Source organism: Muscardinus avellanarius (genome assembly GCF_963383645.1).
Source record: "Muscardinus avellanarius genome assembly, chromosome: 3".
NCBI classification, from domain to species: domain Eukaryota; kingdom Metazoa; phylum Chordata; class Mammalia; order Rodentia; family Gliridae; genus Muscardinus; species Muscardinus avellanarius.
The window spans coordinates 66,247,162-66,259,632 of NC_137788.1; the positions used below are offsets into that span (position 1 = coordinate 66,247,162).

General features: G+C 39.1%; 2 protein-coding genes across 2 annotated transcripts in view; both read left to right on the forward strand.

Annotated features, from left to right (window-relative positions):
- Positions 1–748: 748 nt before the first annotated feature.
- On the forward strand, positions 749–6,650 carry RABGGTB (Rab geranylgeranyltransferase subunit beta; the record flags this gene model as incomplete). The annotated part of the gene is made up of 7 exons (XM_080693341.1): positions 749–946; positions 1,299–1,404; positions 2,341–2,393; positions 2,701–2,811; positions 3,285–3,410; positions 6,083–6,232; positions 6,510–6,650. Exons 1-7 carry the CDS (start codon positions 758–760, stop codon positions 6,648–6,650), a joined length of 876 nt encoding a protein of 291 aa, XP_080549467.1. The 5' UTR covers positions 749–757.
- Positions 6,651–8,718: 2,068 nt separating this feature from the next.
- Positions 8,719–12,471, forward strand: part of MSH4 (mutS homolog 4) — a gene marked incomplete at both ends in the record, with an annotated part of 63,877 nt that continues 60,124 nt past the window's right edge. Inside the window, 2 exon segments of the mRNA XM_080690372.1 lie at positions 8,719–8,916; positions 8,919–8,955. Of these exon segments, the coding sequence (XP_080546498.1) occupies positions 8,719–8,916; positions 8,919–8,955 (235 nt within the window).

A 12,471-nucleotide genomic window follows, 5' to 3' on the forward strand; every position in this document is an offset into this window, starting at 1 on the left:
CGAAGAGTACATATTATCCCGCATTGTATCCAAAATAGCTGAATTTCTGTCATTTTTTTTGTGGCACTGGGGATTGAACCTAGGGGCATCCTGTCTCCGAGCTACATTCTTCAACCCCATTTTTCAAACTTTTATTTGAAAAATGAATGATCCCATTAGGTTGAGAATCTACTTGCCGAGATTGTCTTCGCAGTCTCCCAAGGACTGAGATTACAGTTGTGCACCACCATGTTCAGCTCTGATGTTGGCTGTTTCTTTAACCTTATAATTATGTATGCATTTTTATTTTTTTGCAGTGTTGTGGATTGAACCCAGGGGCATTCTACCTTCACCCTACACTCCCAGCCTTATTTTAAAATTTTAAACAGGGACTCCCTAAGTTACAAAGGGCCTCAGTAAGTAGCTGAGGCTTGGCTATAACCCTGCAGTCTTCCTTTCTCAGCTTCCCAACCCAACTACTGGGATTACAAGGGAGCACCACCATGCCCATCTTAACTTATTGAATGAATATCTGATGAATATGGTATAGGTAATCTGAAGCATTCATCCTGAATTTCAATGAAAAAGAATGCTTTTCTTTGCATTTACTTTACCTCTCATTGGCACATGGGAGAGACTAAAGACCTAGTACAGTTGTCATTCATAGATGAATTTATCATGGTAACTCAATTTGTAAGTCACCTTTAAGTGTTGAATCTTTTTAATAACATATATGTAAACTGATATATTTAAGGAATTGTTATTTCAGGAATACTGTATGTCTGAGTATTTGAGAATGAGTGGCATCTATTGGGGTCTGACCGTGATGGACCTTATGGGACAACTGCATCGCATGAATAGAGAAGAAATTCTGGCATTCATTAAGTCATGCCAACATGAGTGTGGTGGAATAAGTGCTAGCATTGGACATGATCCTCATCTTTTGTATACTCTTAGTGCTGTTCAGGTAAATATTTCTAACAGTCTTGATACTGTCCGTATCTTAAATGAAATTTATTCAAGGTCAGTGATGTGATGGCATGTATTATCTGAATGCAAAGTTGATGTGCGTTCTAAAGTTACACTGAGACCTTGGAGGGTAAACTTTCTATCTTTAGCATATGTAACTGAAAATTACTAGGCAGAGTTTAGTTTTGATGTAATTGAAAATCTACATGATAGTTTAGTCTTATTTTTATATACATAAATGTTAGTGTGTGGCAGGTTACAGTTTGTATACAGAAAAATACACTAATTTTCCGTATACAAAAATGAATAAACTTGGAGGGTTTACTTAAATTATTTTGCCTTTCTTACAGATTCTTACACTATATGATAGTATTAATGTTATTGATGTAAATAAGGTCGTGGAATATGTTCAGAGTCTGCAGAAAGAAGATGGTTCTTTTGCTGGAGACATATGGGGTAATGTCAAATTTAGTCTATGCTACCAAAAATTAATCATTAAATAACTTGGCCTTCCTGGTAACCAGTTTATAAGGAGATTTTTAAGTTTTTCATCTTTTCAGGTCCCACTAAGCAGCTGGTCTAACTGGAGTTAATGGTGTGCTGAATGTTCCAGCATGCCCTATGGTAATTATATCCACATACGGGAGCACTGGAACAGAGGGGGCCATTCTAAAAGATAAGGTAGGTGAAAATTTTTCCCCCCAGTATTTGGTGGTTATCTAAAGTTAAAAAAAATCCTGGCAATGGAAAACTTTTAACAAAATTAAGAATTGAATGGAGGGAGGGAATAAAATTTTATTTTTTAAATGTAGATCATCTCTGCTTTGGGGCTGAACACAATACAAGCCAGAGACCAGCTGCTTCATGGGATGTGAAAATTCACTTAGTTAAATAGGCTAAGTTTATTTGTACTCTGGAAATATAATAGTACTTTCATTTTTGTTAGTTTCCTCCTTTTAGCACTCGGTAAAATTAAGATAATTTGCTGTTATTTTTGGCAGATTTTAGTCTTGTCTTTTAATCTCCTTAGAGATCAAGACATTTAATTTCAGGTTTAGGCCTCTTCCTTATTATCCAATATGAAAGCTAAGATTGAGCTGGGCATGGTGTTGCACACTTATACTCCCAGTACTTAGTGAGGCTGAGACTGGAGGATCTCAGGTTTGAAGATAGCCTCAGGATGAGACCACGTTTCAAAATAAAAATAGGGCTAGGAATGTCTCATGTGTAGAAGGTCCCTGAATTCATTCCCACTGCCAAAAACAAAAGAAAACTAAGCTTGAACTCTTAGAAATTTAGTGTAGTAATTATACAGATTTGTTTTTAGGTAACATAGCACAAAGTATGATCAGAAGTCTCTGGTAACATTTTCATGTTTTGATTCCTTTTTAGGAGAAATTGATACAAGATTCTCCTTTTGTGCAGTGGCAACTTTGGCACTGTTGGTAAGCTTTGAATATTATATTGGAATGGTTAAAGAACCATGAATATTCTGAAATTTTTTTTGTGTGTGTATGGTACTGGGGTTTGAGCCCAGGGGCATTCTCCGAGCTACACTATCCCCAGCCCTACTTTATTTTTGTTTTTGAAACCGGATTTTGTTTTGTTGCTGAGTCTCACCACTTGCTGAGGCTGTGTCCTCAAACCTGAGGTTCTCATGTCTCATCTTCCCAAGTACTGTGATTATAAACATGTGCCACCACACCTGGCTATATTCTGAAATTTAATACGGTTTTTTCCTTATGTTTATAGGGGAAGCTTGATGCTATCAATGTGGAAAAGGCAATTGAATTTGTTCTCTCTTGTATGAACTTCGATGGTGGATTTGGTTGTAGACCAGGTTCTGAATCCCATGCTGGGCAGGTAATTTATTTGTTTGGGCAGATTAAAATTCTTATATCAATTTTGAAGAGATTTCAATATTAGATGGGAAATGTGTTAATAGGAAGTTTATTTGACTAATGTGTAGGGCATTACATAAGATAGCTTCTTAAGGAAAGCACTTTTAGCAGTTTTCCCTATGTTCATACTGCCCCCTTTGTAAATACCTCTTAACCACACAAACATGCTTAAGTTCATGATTACTGAAATGTTGTCCATTAAATTTTAATTATGCAGATAAATATTCTGACATTTTTAGTCTGAGCACATCTTTGTGCCATTGAACATTCATTGCGTATATAATTTTAAGTAGCTAGGAAGAGATTTTGACAGTTTCAATGAAGAATTTGTTACTAACACAAAGTGGGGTTTAATAATTTTTATTTAAGTAATTTTTTACCACTTTTACAATCAAGAAATGATTATACACATGTACTTTATGTCTGTAATTTTAGATCTATTGTTGCACAGGATTCCTGGCTATTACTAGTCAGTTGCATCAAGTAAATTCTGATTTACTTGGTTGGTGGCTATGTGAACGACAGTTACCTTCAGGTGGACTCAATGGAAGGCCAGAGAAGGTACTGTTTCAAAACTGTTCTAAGCCTTCATGTACTATTTTAGTATCATTTTGTAAAAAGGATAGCCTTTGACAGAAGTAGAGGTATCTGGTTGAAATACTCATTAATCCTGGTGTCTACTTCCAGATACTGTTAAGGAAAATATGTATTGCCTTTTTTGGTACTGGAACTTGAACCTAGGGCATTCTGCTTCTGAGCTATACCCTAGCCTGATTTTTTATTTTTTACTTTTTTGTTTTAAACAGGGTCTTGCTTGGAGGCTGAGAGTCTCACCACTTGCTGAGTGTCCTCAAACCTGCCATCTTCCAGTCTCAGTCTCTCACGTACTGGGATTGCCAGAGTGGCGCCACTATTCTTGGCTGTGTATTGCCTTTTAATGCTCCTTTTAGGGCAGCTGTGTTTTGGCCTTCACTATTCTGAAGTAAGCTACTTCTCTAAAGGAGAATAAAAATAAGGTTTCAGTCCCTAGTATTGCCAAAATTATGTACTCATGGTTTAGTTATTTGTATTCTCACATTGAATTTTTAGGTTTTTACCCCATCTTCAAGTCTGGTATTTTTTAGGCATTGAAATGAAGTTCTAGAACTATAGTTTTGGGCCCGTGCCAGGGTATCAGTCATGCATTAAAGGTGATAGCCAAAGGCTTTCCTTTTAACATATGTGTACATAGATTTCTATGCCCATCACAGGTGTCTGAAAGTACAGTTGATTTTTATCAGCTTGATGTTTTTTTATAAGAAATTAGACAACATTACTTCATTGTTCCTCCCAGGAGAGCTCAGTTATTATTACCGGTTGTTTGGAGGGAAGTTTAGTAAATTTTATTATATATTATGCTGTAAGAGCCATATACATAGTTAGAGTACTTCAAACTAAAGTCCAAAGTGCTTCAAAATCTGAAACATCGAGGTTGCCATGATGCCCAAGTGGACAATGCCACACCCGACCTTATGCAGCAGGTCACTGAGAACTCGGGCACTAAAAAATACTGTACAAATAAAATTACCTTCAGAACATGATACATCAATACTTCCTGTACTTGGGGATCTGAGGCAGGACTGCAGGTTCAAGGACAGCCTCAGTCTGGAGCAAGACTCAGCAACCTAGTGTGATCCTGTTGAAAACAAAGGATAGCTAGGGGTGAAGCTAAAAGGAACCCTAGGTTTCAAATGCCAATACCATAAATAACCTTTAGGCCATATGTATAAAAACCCTAGGTTTCAAATGCCAATACCATAAATAACCTTTAGGCCATATGTATAAAATGTGAAACACTTTAAACTTGGGTCCCATATCAACTCTTTAAGTAAATATTCTGAAATTCTTGATATACTTATTTCCAAGCATTTTGGGTGTTGACACTTGACCTGTACATTCTGTTTTGTAGGACATGTGGTTTTATGGCAACTACACAGTTGTATAGAGCAAATGTAGCAATAGGTGGAAATTAGCAAACTATGTCTTTAACAATGTGAAAACTATTAAAGTTGTAATCTAGATTTGAGTTGTGAACAATTCCAGAACAGTCCCTACTGCAGCCCCCCCCCCAAACCCTAAATTCTCATTGTTTAGTCTTTATTTTGATACGGTTTGTGTACGTGTGTGGGAGGTACTGGGATGGAACTCAAGGTATTCTACCTCTGAATTCACACCACCAGCCTGATTTTATTAAGAAGTTCTTTTTGCCCATCCTTCTAAAGTTATACTTCTGTACCATAAATTGAGACAGCACTTTTAATTGGGCTGATTGGTCTTTTCTTTTTGTCAGTCTGTACTAGGATTGACCCCAAAGGCATTCTAACCATAAGCTAGATCCTCAGCCCTTTGTTATTTTGAAACAGGGACTTGCTATGTTGCTAAGGCTATCCTCCTCATACCTGCAATCTTCCTGTTGTAGCATCCTGAGTATTGGGATTACAGGCATGTACCACAGTGCCTGGCATGCCTTTATTTCTGCATAAATGGGTAGGGTGATACCTACAGGTGGTATCTAGCTTAGGGTCTGATTTTGTGTGTGTGTGTTACTTACTGGGCATGGAATTTTGTAATTCCCATATGTGGGAGATTGAGACAGGAAATAGGGTTTGGGGTGTATTTGGAGGTATAATGCCCCTGGGTTTAATCCCCAGTACTGCAAAAAATGCAGACTGTTCAGTCTGAGGGTGAGATTGGCATTTCTAACAGATTGCTTGGCCACATTTTAAATTTAAATTTAAAATTGACCACCTTTTAATTTAATTTATTTATTTTGGTGGTACCTGGGGTGGAACCCAGAGGCTTTCTACCTCCGGGCTATACACCCAGACCTTTTCTATATTTTATTTGGAAACAGGGTATCACTAAGTTGCTGAAAGCCTCACTAAGTAGCTGAGGCTGGCTTCGAACCCATGCGATCCTCTTGTCTCAGCTTCCCAAGTACAGTGATTACAAGCGTGCACCACCATGCCTGGCTTACTTTTTAATTTTAAATATGTATCCACCTGGACTTGAAAGTGTTACTGATTTCATGGGCCTCTACTAGCCTTGGTTATCAGGCTGAGTAAGCTTTAGATGGATGTTTGTCACTTATTACTGGGACAGCATAGGTAACTGGATCAGAGATTTTCTTTTTCAGGAATCAGTTCTAAATATAGCACATGAGTAAATTCCTTAATTTTTTTCTCCTCTTCTAGTTACCAGATGTATGCTATTCATGGTGGGTATTGGCTTCCCTGAAGATAATTGGAAGGCTTCATTGGATCGATAGAGAGAAACTTCGTAGTTTCATCTTAGCATGTCAGGATGAAGAAACTGGAGGTTTTGCAGACAGGCCAGGAGACATGGCAAGTATATTTTGGACAAGTTACTATTTCCTGTGTTGCATTTTATGGTTTTAGACATTTCCAGGCATAGAAAGGGTGACGCATTCAGGGTAACTTTACATATATGAAGGATGTAGATCTAGGTTTATGGATATTTGTCATCTATTAATAGGTGGTTGGTAAAGTATCAAATAATTTGAGGTTTCTTTTTCAGAAAACATTAAATATAACATAGCATAACTGAGTTGAGGTTTTTGATTTGTGTTATAGTCTGTAAACCTTTATTTTTTTTTAACAGGTGGATCCTTTTCATACATTATTTGGCATTGCTGGATTGTCACTTTTGGGAGAAGAACAGATTAAACCTGTTAGTCCTGTTTTTTGTATGCCTGAAGAAGTGCTTCTGAGGGTTAATGTTCAACCTGAATTAGTAAACTAGATTCCTTGATGGAAAAGCTACTGTAGTTTTGCCATCTCAACATTTCTGATTTTGAAGTGCTTGTTGAACTTGTTACTTCTTTCTGTTAATACTTTGTAAATTGTTTTATTAATTTTAATTATGTAATTATATATTGTAAAATAAAGACCTGTATTGTATTTTTACTTTTAGATCTTCTAAAAAACGCTGTTCTTCCAAGTGGTCTTTCTGTTTATAATTAAGTATAAAGTATGTCAGCCGTTAAAAGAACTCGGATTCTACTTGATTTCTGTGTCCTCTATTAACAATAGTTACTGTAAATTGCTTTTTGTAAGTAAGACTGTTAGATGATGCAAACTGATAAGTTCCATATATGAATTAAAAGATGCACAAAGTAAATGGCTGTTGAAATTTGGTGATGATTTGTGTTTTGAATATGATTACCCTTGGTCAGGTCACAGTGTATGGTCTTTGAACAGGTTTGCAATTTGTCCCCATTTTCCCCCCTATATTTCTGGGGGTTGAACCCAGAGGCATTCTACATCTGAGCCACACCCCTCCCTGGTCCCGTTTTATTTTTATTGTGAATCAGGGTCTCAATTGGTTGCTTAGGCTCTTCGAATTTGGGATTACACACATATGCCACCAGTCTTGGCTTAAATTTTTAAGACATTTTTTATGGGTCAGAATTACTCAAAGAGCTAATGGCCTCTTTTCCTTCTTCAAGTGAGGAAATGCCAGTTGATAGTACAATGATTTTTGGACTTGTTTCTTAAGACTTAAGTACAACTTCCCAGCCTAGTTTTTTTCCTTTTTAGTGGTACTAGGGATTAAGCCCAGGGGCATTCTACTTTTGAGCTACACCTCCAGTCCTATTTTATTTTGCAGAATGGGATTGAACCCAGGGGTATTCTATCTTGGAACTATACTACCCCAGCCCTGTTTGAATATTGAAACAAGTTCACTAGGTGATGAGAGGCTGTTGAAATAAGGCTATAGGGTAATGAGTCTTAACTACTGGAACCTGCCCCAAACCTGGCTAATTTTTTAAACAGTCTCAGTACTTGCTGAGGCAGTTTTCATATTCAGCCTCCCAATACTGGGATTAAAAGGTGTGTGCTGCCATGCGTGGCTTTTAAGTGTGTAATGAATGTCAAAATGGGAGATATTTTCAAGCAGATTTTTTTGGGGGTACTGGGGTTCCTGGAAACCCACCTCGGGCTACACTCAGACCTATTTTTCATAGTTCTGTGGTTGACTTCGAACCTGTGCAATCCTCTTATCTGCCTCCCAAGCGCGGGGATAAGAAGTGTGGGCCACCATACCCAGCCTCAAGCAGATTTTTAATATTGTAAGGATTAGAATTCTTGACTGGTCATTGAGTGAACTGGGTTGTACATAGCCGGGTTGTACATATATGTGACTTTAGCTAGTCTAAGTCTATAGAGCATTATCTAGAGGTTCTTTGTTTTATAAGACTTTTTTTTTTTTAATACAGCAGATACAGGTGCAATCTGACACTTGCAATCCCAGTACTTGGGAGGCTGAGATGGGGACCATAGGTTAGTGTCTATCCACAGCAATTTAGGCCCCAGAAATAAAAATAGGGCTTAGGGGTGTATCTAGAGGCACAGTGCTTTGGAGTTAAGTCCCCAGTACTAACAAAAAGAAAATCTGCCAGGGGATATAGCTAAATTGTGTGTTTAGCATGTGCCAGACCCTGTTCAATTTCCAGCAACCCAAAGAAGTGTCTGTATGTATAAGAAATAGTTGAAAGCACATTTTGCATTAAAGGAAAATGTGTTTTTGAAACACCTGGAGGTAGAATGTTCCTGGGTTCAATACTAAATACGGGGGGGGGGGGGTTGGAATATGTTGAACGTAACACCTGCAAGTTGAAGAGGGTTTACCTCAAGCCAGGATTACCTGTATCCTTGGGAGCCACAGGAGCACCTGGCCTTGCAGGAGGGAGCCGCGCGCGGGCCTGTGGGAGCTGCCCGCCCGCGCCTGCGCACTTCGCTCTCGCCTGTTCTGTGGCGCGGCTTCCGCCCGGGCCTCCCCAGTGGGTGGAGGAAGCTGGTCTGAGAAGATGCTGAGACCAGGGGTGCCTTCAGCCTGCCCCTCGGCTCCTGCGGCCTCCCCCTGGTCCGGGGAGGCTCAGTCGCGGGGTCCCCGCTACGTGTCCCCTCTCCAGGAGACCCCTCAGAGCCGGCCCTCCGCCCGGGCCTCGGAGGGCACGTCGGGAGCGGCGGGCGACCGCAGCGGAAGCAGCAGCCTCCCGCGCCCGCCCAGCCCCGGGCCCGCCCCAGGCAAGGAGGGCGGGCGGGTGGGACCACAGCCCGCCTAGGTTTGCTGAGAAGAGGGTGCCCTGAGAATAGGAGGGGTGTCAGGTGGCCCTTCAAAGTGGTTTTATTGCAAGACAGTGATGGTAGATGGCTCAGTTTGAAGAAGACCCAACGAAATTACACCTCAGATAACGCCTCACCCCCTAAGGTATCAGGCGATGACAGTCTGGACCTAAGTTTGCTGATAGGAGTGGTGAGCTGAGTGGGTGGGATGAAAGTGGATTAAATAGAACGTTTCATCCAATCCAGATGAATATGGTTATTAAATAAGTCCTTCTGGGTGAGATCAGGTCATATAAAAGATAAGACACACATAGGGCGCACATCTGTAATCCTAATATTTGGGAAACAAAGATCTGGGACATGTGAAAAAGTGGTGATGTTTTGCTATGAACGGAGGGTGACAGAACATGCAATAAATAATCCCTGTCTCTGTTATTGAAGGCCCTCATAATTTTTTTTATTTTTATTTTTATTTATTTATTTATTTATTTATTTTGTGTGTGTGTGTGTGTGTGTGTGTGTGTGTGTGTGTGTATCTAGGATGGAACCCAGAGGCATTTGACCTCCAAGCTACATCCATCCCCTGCCCTACTTTTTTTTTTTTTTATTATTCTTTATTTTGAAACAGGGTCTCACCAACTTGCAGAGGGCCTAAGTAGCTGAGGCTATCTGCGAACCGCGGTCTCAGCCTCCCAAATGCTGGGATTTCAAGCGTGGGCCACCATGCCCGGTTTAGGTCCTCATAATTTTATGTCTAAATTATCAAACTCCAAAGTAGTCTCCCCCCTCCCCTTTTGGTACTGGAGTTTTAACCCAAGAACATTCTACCTCTGAGCAAAATCCCCAGCCCTTTTTATTTATTTATTTATTGTTTGGAAACAAGATCTCGCTCACTATGTTGCTGAGATTCTTGAACCTGCCATCCCTCTCAGCCTCCCAAATACTGGATTGCAGATGTGTGCCACCAACCTGGCTGTCTTCCATCTTCCAAGTCTACTTAAAATACCACCATAGTTATATGGGAAATGCAAATATACCCCTTGCAACTTAAATCGATGGCTCAGTATATGCAGGTATGAGAGAAAACTATCCAAGGCCTTTAGAATCTGTTTCTAATCTTTACAGCTTTATCTCCTAACAGTATTTACCTTGTTTTCTAACCAAACTGAGCTACTTGCACTTCTTCCAAGGCAACATGCATGTTCATATTGTCAGTATAATCCCCCACTTCATAAATGCTTTGTCATCCATTATTTTTCATCTGTTATAATATCTATTAATTAATGTGCATCCAATTTGTTCTTCTTACTAGCCATATGGTATTTCTGACCCTCACTGTAATTCTACAAAGTTATTTTTTGTTTGTTTTACAGTAAGAACCAAAGCTCAAATAGATGAATCAAGACTCAAATTATGCTAGGAGCTGGGAATAATAATAATCTATGCTGGCAAAGAATTTATGGCTCAGTAAGAAAGACTTAAAAATCCACAAATAAACTTACAAAAGATAACTATATTTGAAGTCTACACATTTTTTATATATTTGTAAGTGGAGAGAAAAAAGTTGGTAAAGATACTTTACTAAGTGCAACTTGAGTTAGTTTTAAAGGGTAAGTAGGACAAAGAATGTTGCTAAAGGGAAAGAAGAAAGAAACTATAAAGAGTATTTGAGAAAGAAAAACATGTGGGAAGGGACAGAAAGAAGCAGGTAGAATTGCAAATAATTTTGTTTCACTAGAGCAGGAGACATCCTGCTCCTACATCCTGCATCACCTGGTGACATTACATGGTGACATTCTACATCCTACATCATCTGGGTTGAATGAGGTAGATCTGGGAAGTAAATTAATTTTGTTCTGAATGACACACCAGGTCTCCTCACCTGTGCTTCTTCAGTTTCAACCTGGGATTACAGGTGTGTAACACTGAACCTGGCTTAGTACTATTTTTTTTTTTCCTTTTTATTTCCCTGTCCCTTTCCCTTTCCCTTTTTTTTTTCATTTTCTTTTCTTTTTTTTTCCTTTTTGGTATTGGTAATTGAACCCAGAGGCATTCTGCCTCCAAGCTATACCCCCAGCCCTATTTTTTTTTCTTTATTTTGAAACAGGGTCTCACTAAGTTGCAAAGGGCCTTACTAAGAAGCCGAGGCTGGCCACAAACTTATGATCCTCCTGTTTCAGCCTCCCAAGTACTGGGATTATAAGTGTGCATACCATGCCTGGCTCTGATATAATAAATTTTATAGATATAACTGTATATATACATATTATACACATATATACACATATATACACACACACACACATATATATATACATATATATACATATATACTGGACATTGAACCCAGGGGCATTCTACCTGTAAGATATACCCCAGCCCTTTTTTATTTTTTGTTTTCAGGATCTTGCTCAGTTGCTGTTAGCCTTGGTAAATTGTCAAGTCTGACCTCAAACGTGTGATACTCCTGTTTTAGCCTTCCAAGTACTGGGATTATAGGTATGCTCCACCACACCTGATTTACCCACTTCCTTTTTTAGCAACTCTAAGCTTAGATGCTTATGGAGCATATTTTATCAGATCATACATAACTTATGCTGGTACTCCTACACCTTGCCTGCACCTTTATGAATATTTCTTGAAGAATATACAGGCTTTAAGATTGACAAGGTGGTGAGTGCTTATAATCCCAGTACTTGGGAGGCTGAGACAGGAGGACGGTAGGTTAAAAAACAGCCTCAGCCAGTAATGAAACTCATCAATCTAGCGAGAATTCAAAATAAACAATAAAATAGGGCTGGGGTGTAGCTCAGAGGTAGAATGTCCCTGAGTTCAATCTCCAGTACCGAATACACATACACACACACACAAACACACACACACACACATTCTTCTGTGAGTACACACACACAGACTTTAAATGGGCTGGTAAGAGTGAAGAGATAATGGAAATTTTAATGATCTTGAGAAAAAATGACAGGGCTTGGTAATTCTGATTGGGTGTTAGGATTCATAAGAAAGAGAATTGCTCCTAAATTTATGACTTGGGTGACAGGGTATAAGGTGGTATAATTGATCATGAATAAGGAAAGAAATATAAATATTGGGGGAAAGATAAGTTAACTTTTGGACATTTAGAAATTCTGGGAAATTATCTGAAAGTATATGTCCTTCTATCAGATGTATCAGATAAGTAGTTAGATACAGTAATCTAGAGCCATATTTTATGATAGAATATTCTGTGAGGATAGAAGTATCCCATATCCATGCTCTTCAATATCATTGCCAGTAACCAAGTGTGATTTTTGAGCATTTTAAATGTGGCTAGTAGTCGTGCTTGGGAGGCAGAGACAGGAGGATCGCGGAGGTTCGAAGCCAGCCGCGTGCGCTGGCTTAGGAGACCCTGTTTCCAAATAAAAATGTAAAAATAGGTCTGGGAGTGTAGCCCAGAGGTAGGAGGGCTTCCAGGAACCCCAGTACCACAAAAAAAGAAA